Source organism: Neomonachus schauinslandi, chromosome 2, assembly GCF_002201575.2.
Source record: "Neomonachus schauinslandi chromosome 2, ASM220157v2, whole genome shotgun sequence".
Taxonomy (NCBI): Eukaryota; Metazoa; Chordata; class Mammalia; order Carnivora; family Phocidae; genus Neomonachus; species Neomonachus schauinslandi.
In genome coordinates, this window is record NC_058404.1 from 172,395,799 (window position 1) to 172,407,186 (window position 11,388).

General features: G+C 42.7%; 2 protein-coding genes across 5 annotated transcripts in view; one reads left to right on the forward strand and one right to left on the reverse strand.

Moving 5' to 3' along the window:
- Nucleotides 1-11,388, reverse strand: part of TBC1D1 (TBC1 domain family member 1) — a 215,689-nt gene that overhangs the window by 161,230 nt on the left and 43,071 nt on the right. The window lies entirely within an intron of this gene.
- On the forward strand, nucleotides 3,495-4,477 carry LOC110590740 (proteasome subunit alpha type-1-like). The gene has a single exon (XM_044913009.1). The coding sequence runs from the start codon at nucleotides 3,536-3,538 to the stop codon at nucleotides 4,325-4,327; it is 792 nt and encodes a 263-aa protein (XP_044768944.1). The 5' UTR covers nucleotides 3,495-3,535; the 3' UTR covers nucleotides 4,328-4,477.

The window sequence follows — 11,388 nt, forward strand, 5'->3', positions numbered from 1 at the left end:
TTCACAGCTTAGCAAAGTAATGCATAGATTATAAAACAAACCATCATCTGCTTCCTAGTCTCTGTACATAGCTAGAGGAGGTACATAACTGAAAACCAGTTCTGCTGGCTTTGACAGGAGATAGAAGGGATGAGAAGGTGTAAGAAGGAAACGGCTTCTCGGTTCCCTTTGTGTTCGAATCTCCTTTGATTTCTCAAATGCTTACAACTCGGGAGGTCTGAGACACTGCTCTCTGCACCTAGAATTTTTCAGACATGACAGAGGTTATGCCCTGGATGAAGTGAAGATAAATCAGCTTTCAGAGATCAGAAGTCATCTAAAGTGGTCTGACTGATTTGCACACAGCCCTTCGGAGTCTTCTTTGTGAAGGCAGCCTGGGAGGGGCTCAGGGAGGGGCATTCAGGTGTGCCGGCTTCTACCTGCACAAGACTGGGTGATGTGATCTCAGACAGCTCATGCTACATCACCCATTTCCACCTTGTACATTGCAGAGGTTAGACTCAAGATCTCCAAGGTCCCTTCCAAGCTTCCTTCAGGAATACCATGAAATATATGCTCAATTAAATGCCCATGATGGGTTCATGCCTGGCAGCCTTCTTAGCTCAGGGTCCGGGCAGAACTAAACTCACCTACTCACCCATCTCCAGGTCCTAATGTCACGAGGATGCCAAAGCCCTTGGAACTTTTCAAGAGACCTAGAGTTGGCTCCTTACCTCAGGGGAGAAGTTTGTAAGAATAAATGCCTACAGCTCAATGGTAGGGGTCACCTGCCCCCTGTCGGAGGTACCCCTTCTCCACGATCAAGAGTCAGGAAGGAAGGAAATAATATGTATTGAACATTTATTGCATGCCAGGTATTTTCATACATTATCTCATTAATCCTTACAACAACCCCAAAGTCTTGTGGGCCCAATTCCTGCCCTGCAAAGCTGCGGGGTCAGGACCTCTGTCTCAGTGTGTCCCGAAGGTGGCACTCCTGCTCCAGTGGGTCTGGAGGGCAGAGAATCAAGCCCAAGAGGGTTTTATTGCAAACCTTAAGATCTGATGGGAGTTTTGTCTTGTAGTTTGGATTTTTTTTTGAATGGAAACGTTTATCCTCTGCCTGTCTCACCACTGTGTTTTGGAAGCACATAATTTGTTTGGTTTCACAGGTTCACAGCTTAGAGAGGAATTTGTCTCAATGTGTCTCAGGATGAATCATAGCTCCAATCTTACCCACATCTGATTTAGATGATATTTAGATGACTTTGGACTTCAGACTTTTGAGTTGATGTTGGAATAAGTGAAGACTTTGGGGGTTTGGGAATGGAATGAATGTGTTTTGCACATGAGAAAGACATGAATTTGGGGGGCCAGGGACAAAATGCTATAGACTTCATGTTCGTATCTTCCCAAAATTCATGTTGAAACCGAATCCTCCATGTGATGGTATTTGGAGGTGGGGCCTTTGGGAAGGGATTAGGTCATAAGGGTGGAGCCCTCCTGAATGGGATTAGTATCCTTACAAAAGAGACCCCACAGAGCTCCTTGCCCCTTCCACCATGTCCTGACACAGCGCACAGCGAGAAGACGGCCTTCTATGAACCACGGAAGTGGTCCTTATCAGACACTGAATCTGCCAGCACCTTCATCTTGAACTTCTCAGCCTCCAGAACTGTGAGAAATAAATTTCTGTTGTTTATAAGCCACTCAGTCTGTGGTGTTTTTGTGACAGTAACCTGAAGGAACTAAGGTAAGTAAAAATAATGGTAATAGAACATAATGTGTATTGAGGGCATACTATCTACAAGACACCACTAAAACCAGTGAACTTTTAGAAGGTGCTCATTACAGGCCGCACATTGTTCTGAGCATTTCCAATAAGCAGGCAGGGACCAAGGTTACCCTATTTTGGATCGGGAAACTGCAGGGGCAGAATCAGGATTCAGGTCCAAGCATTCTGGCAACTTAACCGCTTTACAACACAGCCCCTAATTATCTCAAAACTCTGCTGCAAGGTATTATTTATTCTATCTGGCAGATGAAGATGCCGAGGGTCAGAAAGGTAAACTACCTGACCCCAGGTCAGGCCTGGGTAGAGCTGAGGCTCTCTCCACAATGGCAGGAAAGTAAATGGTCCCGAGTGCTATCAGTATGAACACAGGGCTTCGTGCTCTAAGATTTCAGGGATCTCTTCTGGTCAAGAGAGGTTCTGAAGACACCCACCAGCTTCCAGCCAACAGCTGGCTTTGTCAGAGAAGAAGTTCTGCCTGTTTTATGGGGCTGGAGGCTGAGCCAATACCAGCTAGGCTACATGGAGGTGGGCTTGACATGGGAGCAGATTCTAATGAATAATCAAATGAAGGCGAGAGGAAGGAAGAAAGGAGAAGGGAAGCATGTTCTCTTTGGGTCCGAGGAAGCAGGCCTGCTCAAGGCTACAGCTGGCCAGGCCTAGGAAGAAGGAAATGGGGCCTGCAGCAGGCTCTCCACTGAGGCCACATTGGGGGCTGGCCAACCCACTCAACCTGAACCCAATTTCATCAGGGACAAAGCAGGGGCTGGGCCGCTGGGTGTGGGCGAGGTGGCAGCAGTGATCCTTCCTCCCTGTGAAGAGCTGGCTTAGCTGATGGACTAAAGGACCCTGACCTCCCAGTGCCCAGGAAATTAGCTGGATGGGGTACATCCCTTGCCAAAGCTTAATTACAATCTGATTCTTGAGGGAGATGAGTCAGTGGGTCTAAGACAAGTTTTCCTCACAAGAAGCCCATCACCCTGCTCTTCCTCTCCACCATTACACTGTGGTGCAAGGCCTACAGGGTGGCCAAGTCAAAAATGGTGCACACAGCCTCTCTGGGGCAAGACATGTTGCTATATAGTTTCAATTCATAGTTGATATATAGTACATAGAGTTGGTGATTTCAAGTACCCAACTCTGGCCCACTGTGTGCATAGCAGGGAATGTAAACCACTGAAGCATCCGTTAATTCATTGTCACTTAATATATATCTATCACACACCAGTGCACACCAGTCCCTAGAGATGCTACAGTAAACAAGTCACCTGTCCCCAGAGGAATGTCTTAGGGTCCAGTGGGTCCAAGCTGCAAGTAAACAGGAAACTGCATGGCTGGATGAGAAGTGTTGCAAGAAGAGAAAGAGAAGGTACTATGTAAGCATACACAGAAGGCCTGAACCCAACACAGGGATCTATAAACCCACCTGGAGGGGGTGAGGCTTAAGGATGCACACAAAGGCCAAGCAGAAATTAGCCACAAAATGGCAAAAAAGGAGTGAGATTATTCCTAAGCTACAAAAGAGCAGATTCTGATACTGGAACTTTTATTACATAAAATATTCTTGTTTTCTAAGTTTTTTTTTTAATTATAAAATATTTCAAAAAGATCAAATAGAATATTATGATAGACACTCATGTAGCTACTACCCAGTTTTAACAGTTTTAAATATTTTGCACATCTGTGTATGTATGTATTTTTTTAAAGAAATAAAATGGAACCCGCACCTCTGCAGGAGGCCGCAGCCAGACCCGCGCCGGAACCATGTTTCGCAACCAGTATGACAATGATGTCACTGTTTGGAGCCCTCAGGGCAGGATTCATCAAATTGAGTATGCAATGGAAGCTGTCAAGCAAGGTTCAGCCACAGTTGGTCTGAAATCAAAAACCCATGCAGTGTTGGTTGCATTGAAGAGAACACAGTCAGAGCTTGCAGCTCATCAGAAAAAAATTCTCCATGTTGACAACCATATTGGTATCTCAATTGCGGGACTTACTGCTGATGCTAGACTGTTATGTAATTTTATGCGCCAAGAGTGTTTGGATTCCAGATTTGTATTTGACAGACCTCTTCCTGTGTCTCGTCTTGTATCTCTAATTGGAAGCAAGACCCAGACACCAACACAACGATATGGCCGGAGACCATATGGTGTTGGGCTGCTTATTGCTGGTTATGATGATATGGGCCCTCACATTTTCCAAACCTGTCCATCTGCCAACTATTTTGACTGTAGAGCCATGTCCATTGGAGCCCGTTCTCAATCAGCTCGTACTTACTTGGAGAGACATATGTCTGGGTTTATGGAGTGCAATTTGAATGAACTGGTTAAACATGGTCTGCATGCCTTACGAGAGACACTTCCTGCAGAACAGGACCTAACTACAAAGAATGTTTCCATTGGAATTGTTGGTAAAGACTTGGAGTTTACGATTTATGATGATGATGATGTATCTCCATTCCTGGAAGGTCTTGAAGAAAGACAACAGAGAAAGGCACAGCCTGCTCAACCTGCTGATGAACCTGCAGAAAAGGCTGATGAACCGATGAAACATTAAGTTACAAGCCAGTCTGTATGTTTATTATCAAATCTGTAAGAATGCAGGAACATGTACTGATGACAATAATCTGTACGTAGGAATCAGTCCAGATGTGTTTTTCCCTAGCAACTTGTCTGAAACCATATAATGGTGTGCATTTTTCTTTGAGAGGGGTCTATACAATCATTTTCTAGAAAGTATAGGTATCTGTACTGATGTTTTTGTATGAAGAACATAGTGTCTTTGTGGTTTTAAAGACAACTGTGAAATAAAATTGTTTCACCTGAAAAAAAAAAAAAAAGAAGTAAAATGTTACTCACGGGGTTCTCCTTACATCCCCAGAAGTATCCACCATCCCACGCTGGGTCTATCTTTCCCTCTCTGTTTTTATACATTATCCAATAAATATTAATCCACAAACAATATACACTCACGTTTCAATTTTTTCCTACACAGTATCACGGTGTAAACTATATTTTTGGCAATTGCTTTTTTTTTTTTTAAGATTATTTATTTATTTATTTGACAGAGAGAGACACAGCGAGAGAGGGAACACAAGTAGGGGGAGTGGAAGAGGGAGAAGCAGGCTCCCCGCTGAGCAGGGAGCCCAATGCGGGGCTCGATCCCAGGACACTGGGATCATGACCTGAGCTGAAGGCAGACGCTTAACGACTGAGCCACCCAGGCGCCCCTGGCAATTGCTTTTTTATACTCAACATGGTGTACTTTAACTGCTGAATAAAGTTCAATTGTAATACATTGTGACTATTCCATAATTTAATTATCTATTCCATTTTTGATGGACATATAGAATTTTTCTTTTTTTTTTTTTAACCATAGCAACAACACCCTCTTAATTGCCTCTTTGTGCTCATGTCCACAATATATGCCTAGACATGGAACTGCTGGATTACAGGTATCCACCTCTACCGCACATGGCCATATTCCTCTGCAGAATCGCTGTGCCAATTTATACTCCCACCTGCATGCATGTGTTCCTGCTTCTTCACATCCTTGCCAGTCCTGATGTTATCAAGCTCTTAAATTTCAAAAATCTAATGAGTACGATATTATTTTCTTGCTTTAATCTACCCTTGCCTGGTTGCTAGTGAGTTGCCTATCTTTTCATAGGTCAAGAGGCTGTTCAGGTTTCCTCCTCCGTAAATTGCCTGTTCACATTGTCAGACCATTTTTTACTGGGCCGTCTTTTTTTTTTAACTGATTTACAAAAATTTATTATATATTTTATTTACTTATTTATTTTAAGTAAGCTCTCTGCCCAACATGGGGCTTGAACTCACAACCGTGAGATCAAGAGTTGCATGTGCTACCTACTGAGCCAGCCAGATGCCCCTGGTTTATACTTTCTTAATGGTTTCATATCTCCTGCCCTTGGGGAAATGCAACGAGATACCTGAAATGAAGAGTTCACGTTCATTTAGTGTAGGAGATACCTCTACTAAATGGTTAATTACTGTCCTGGAAATGTTAAAGACCCTCAGAGAAGCTACAAGCCCTGTGGTGACCACAGGCAGACTAAACCAAAGACCAGCTTATCCCTGGACTTAGGGTGATTTGTTAAATATTTTCTTTTTTGTCCAATTTTTTGTTTAATTCATTTGATTTATTTCAGCTTAGAATTTGACTTTTCATCATTGCTTAGAACAATCCTGAAAAAGAAATCTATAAGGACATAACCACAACTATTAACATCTTCATAACCAAATCCACAGACAATTAGACTAGAAAGTTATCATCTAGCTAAACCCCTTTATTTACCAGTGATGAACCTGAAGTCTGAGAGGTTAAGTTATTCATTTATTTAGTCATTCAATAGATATTTATTGAGCTTCCACTCTAACAGATATCATTTAGGTGCTTACTATGTACCAGTCATTAAGCTAAGAATTTCATATAAATTTAAGCATTAGACATTTAAACATTAGACACTAAAACAAAAATTAGACACATTTGATGTCTCTAACAACAGCTTCAAGAGGTAAAATCTGAGAAGTTGAACAGCTTGCCCAAGGTTTATAAGTAGAGGAAAGCAGGATTAAGATGCAAAGATTCAAAAAACAATTAAAAAAAAAAAAGACATTAAGATTCTGACCCCAGCAAGAGGATACACCAGTGATGCTTGGCCTGAGTTCAAAACACAGCGATATGAACCTTACAGAAGAACAAGACCCTAGCATTCACACAATATGATGTCCTCCTTCACAGATGAGATCCTGTTTTTCCACTGAACAGGGCAATGGATGGGCATAAGAAGCTTATGCCCACACCTAATAGAAACTCATCATGGACCGGTGTGGTCCATGATCCAAGACAAAGAGTACTGATACAGAGAACCCACCAAAGGGTCAGCTCCAGGGGCAGAGTAAGTACTTGACTATCATGGTGAACAATAGTCATGGTCCGTGTCCCTCATGGGGTTCACAGTCTAGAGGAGGAGACAGACATTAAGCGAGTAAGGAAACCGGTGGAATACATAATTACAGAGTGTACTAAGTGCTATGAAGGAAAAAGGTAATGTGAGAGAGAAAGCCTTATGTGCAAGAATGTGTAGTCATAAAGGCCCCAATTAATGCTAAAACTGAGATCTGAAGGAGGTAGATGTCACAAGTCAGGAGAAAAGCATGTGCAAAGGCTCTGTGAATGGAAGGGAAAAAATACCTGTGAATGCAACAGAGAGACTGAGGGAGAAAGTGGCTCACGATAAAGCTGGAGATTGAAGCAAGGGGCAGATTACCCAGGGCCCTGAGGCTATGCTAAGAGTTGAACTTTATCCTCAGTGTAATTGGGGCAATATTGGAGGGTTTAAGGAAAGGAATCACATGGCTCAATCCTCTACTCTGGTCACTCTGACGACCACATGGAGAAAGGAATCCTGGGGGGGCAGGATGGGAACAAGAGACCAGTTCTCCAGTTTAGGAGGCTATTGTGATGGTGGCTTGGCTTAGGCTGGGGCTTGAGTGAAAATTAGGTAGAAGCTGATGGATTAAAGACATATTTTGGAAACAGAACCAACAGGGCTTGTGATAGAATGGAAGATATGATGGAGGATATGGTATAAGTGAGACAGAAGAATCAAGAATGACCTCTAGGTTTTAAAAAAATATATGAATAAAGAACTGTCTAGAATTATTTCTCAAATGTTTCATGGTTTGTCTTGAATTCTGAATTTTGAAACTTAGCAAACCCTCTCCAGTGGGAAGTGTGAGGGGGAGAGAAGGTCACATGGTCATGACTCTTCTCTCAGGATCAGTAAGGCAGCCTGGGACTGAGACTTTGTATCTTTTCTGGAAGTCCCTTAGAGCATCCTTTGACTGGGAGAGGAATCTGGAATCCTTGACCTCTGGCTGCCTCAGATGGTTCTGAAAAAGGCATCTCTAGCTGGCTTTTTATGGAATAAGACATTCAGAGTCAAGACTGCCACCCACTTGCAGTAGCACCAGCAAGCCACTAACATGTATGATAAACACCAACTCTTGATCTAGAAAACTCACGCAATCCTGGAATTCAGCCACCGCAGAGCAACTCCTAGATTGACATGAGACATCTGTGGCTCCATCAGAGCTTTGTACGGAAACCAAGGCAGGGACATAAGCTGCTTGAAGCTGTAAGCTGTCAGTTCCGCCAATGCTTACAGCTTGAAACTCTAAGATGTTAGTTCTAAGCTGCAAAATGAGAGTTCATGAATATTATTTAACCATTCAGACATTTCTGTACAAGTGGGGGCAGAGGGAGAGGGAGAATCTTAAGCAGAGTCCACACTCGGCGCGGAGCCCGGTGTAGGGCTCCATCTCACAACCCTGGGCTCATGACCCGAGCCAAAATCAAGAGTCAGACGCTTAACCGACTGAGCCACCCAGGCGCCCTAACCATTCAGACATTTTAAGATAATCAGTGTTAGTCCATGCTGCAAATGTGTTTCCTATTTTTTCAGCATATTCCACTTAACCCTCAATCTTCTCTGAATTATCACCTTTTGCTTCCAGGACCTCCTCAAGGCTTTCATCTGGTTCCTGCTAGACTGGGGAGAAGACGTGGGAAGCTCTTGACCTGACCCTGGCCTCTGTTCCTTTATCCTTTGCTATTTCCTGTCTCCTGTTTTCTCTATGGGAGCAAATCTTGTTCACATATTTCAAAAAGTGGGAGCCTTAGCATAGAAGGAGTGTGGAACCAGGGGATGACAGAGGGAGGATAAGAAGGAACACAACCCACTTTATATGTAAATAGAATGTTAACTATCACAGAAATCATTGCTGTAATGACAGACTTAACATGCCTAGAGTGTGATTTTTCAGGCATTTTGAAACGATCAAAAACCATGAAACGATCAAAAACCACTTAGATCAAGTGCAGAGCAACCCAAAAAGAAACAGCAGCTGCCTCCATAGCATTTCCTAATTTATAACGTACTTTGGCAGACATGATTTCACTTCCTACTAACCTTTAGTAAAATCAAGTCCTCCACTTGTGACTAAAGCAGCTCCCCAAAGTTACCCCAAAGCAACTGCAAGATGCCAAACAGACCTCACCCTGACTTATCTCTTTTACCCGCTCTGGTCCGTTGGCAGGAGAAATGCAGCATGCCGTGGTGAGTAGAGTCACAAGGATCTGTCTGGGCTCCGCAGTCCTGCCCTGGGCAATGTGAGTATGAATGATGCTGGCCGCGGCCACAGGATACAGGAGCGTTGTAAGAACTGCAGACATTCGCCAACCCTACTCCAACCTAGTCCAGCATCTTGATGCACAGCAGTAAAGGGCCACTTCTGTTTCTAAGTTGAAGGCAGTTTTACTGAGAGTCCTTTCAGCACCAAGATAAATATACTTGTTCTCCAATTCATTCCATGACTCTTTTTTTTTTAAAGATTTTTATTTATCTGACACAGAGAGATTGAGCATAAACAGGGGGAGCAGTGGGCAGAAGAGGGAGAAGCAGGCTCCCTGCCAAGCAGAGAGCCCTACTCCAGGCTTGATCCCAGGACCCTGGGATCATGACCTGAGTCAAAGGCAGATGCTTAACCAATTGAGCCACCCAGATGTCCCCATTCCAGGACTCTTTAACCCATGGCCAAGTGTGTGTCTGCATTTGAGTTCATATGCAGAAGAAAAAAATTCTATTTGCAAAAGGCCCACCTCAAAGACAGGCATTCACAGGTATTATCAGAACTCTTACTCCTAACCTGAGACCTCTAGCCAGTAAGTGACCGAGCCAGGATTTGGATCTGGTGTATCATGTGATTAACTGCTACACCGAGCCTGTGAACTCAGTTACCATTAGGGGTCAGGCAGACAATGCAAATGTGTGAAATGCTGGGTGGAAGGCACTAGAGAGTAGGAAGACTGGTGAAATAGACTCTGCATGCCAAGCTGCAGGCACTCAATGAACTGCTTTTCTTCTTCAAAAACAAATCTGTAGCAACCTGTCAGCAACCTTGCCCCATTATACCATTAGTGGAAACTATTGCTAATTGCCATCTTTCAAAGCATTTTGACACATTCATCCTTTATTTATTTATTTTTTAAGATTTTATTTATTTATTTGAGCGAGAGGGAAAGAGAGCACAAGCAGAGGGAAGAGGCAGAGGGAGAGGGAGAAGCAGACTCCCCACTGAGCAGGGAGCCCGATGTGGGGCTTGATCCCAGGACCCTGAGATCATGACCTGAGCTGAAGGCAGACGCTTAATGACTGAGCCACCCAGGCGCCCAGACACATTCATCTTTTAAATAAATAGTCTTAAAATGGTACTCTGAATCTGGGCAGAAATAAGGTAAAAGATGTAGTTGAAGTGGCCTAAAGAAGGGATAAACAAACACTAGCGGGGTGTAGAGGTGTGAAAGCAAATCCAATCCAGGAAAGCCTTCTGGAGGAAGTGGCATTTGAGCTGAGAGAGATGGAATGCTTCTTGTAGATTATGGAAGAGAAGAACCTCTCTGGGTAAAAGAAATCGGAATGAGCAAAAAAGGGGAAAGCTTGGCTATTTCAGGAGAATAAACAGGGTGCCTGGCTGGCTCAGTCGGTGGAGCATGTGACTCTTGATCTTGGGATTGTAGGTTCAAGCAACATATTGGGTGTAGAGATTACTTAAAAATAAAATCTTTAAAAAATAAATTAAATTAAATTTTTTAAAAAAAAGGAGAGTAAACAGTCTCATTTTGTTGGAGAATAGGGTACAAAATCGTGGAGTTAGAAAAGTATGAAAAATCATCATGGTCAAGGCACTTGACTGTCGAGCTAAGGAGTTTGGCATTTATGGGTTGGGCTTGGAAGGTAGACAGGTCAGAGAATGGGTTTTCTAGGAGACAAATCTGCTACGTTGATCTTACAGACTTTTTTTTCTTAAGTAAGCTCTATGCCTAACATGGGGCTTGAACTCATGACCCCAAGATCAAGAGTCAAATGCTCCTCTGACTGAGCCAGCCAGCCGCCCCATGATCTTACAGACTCTTTCTTAAGCATACATTTTTCCTAGACAACTTCAATCTGAAAAATATGTCATCATTCTTAGCATATGTTTTTAAAAGTAAACTTGGTCACCATAAATGTATATGAGAAAAGGGGCACAAAACTAGCAAATCCAGCAAATGCGGCCATCTGTTTCCACAGCTCTGAGTACAGATCAGCAAAAATAGCATTTTTAAAACCACAGAACTAAAGCTGAAATCACTGCCAGTGTAGGATTCCACAAGTGACTACTTCTAATTTTTTTGTCTGGCATCTTCAATAAAACATATCATCTACAGGACATCATGGAAAACTATCATCTGTTGCATGAGAAATGCAAGAAATAAAAAAGGAGGGAGGGAGGAAGAGAGGATATGTAGCTTGCTGGAAATGTAAATCAAATGTCAGAAGTGACCTTTTTAAAAGTAATGACGAAGAAAAGAAAAATATCAAACAATCTGTTCTGAACTTTTACGAAAATGCAGTAAAGGGTAAAAAAAAATTGAAATTTGGAGTCAGAGAGGCTATGTTGTCTATATTCTTGTGATGAGCTAAATTTCCTCATCTCTAAAAGGATAATATTACTTATGCCTTTATTTTTTTTTTTTTTTTTTTTTTTTTT

Coding starts and splice junctions, on each gene's coding strand:
- LOC110590740 (XM_044913009.1), top strand. CDS start 3,536: ATGTTTCGCAACCAGTATGACAATGATGTCACTGTTTGGAGCCCTCAG.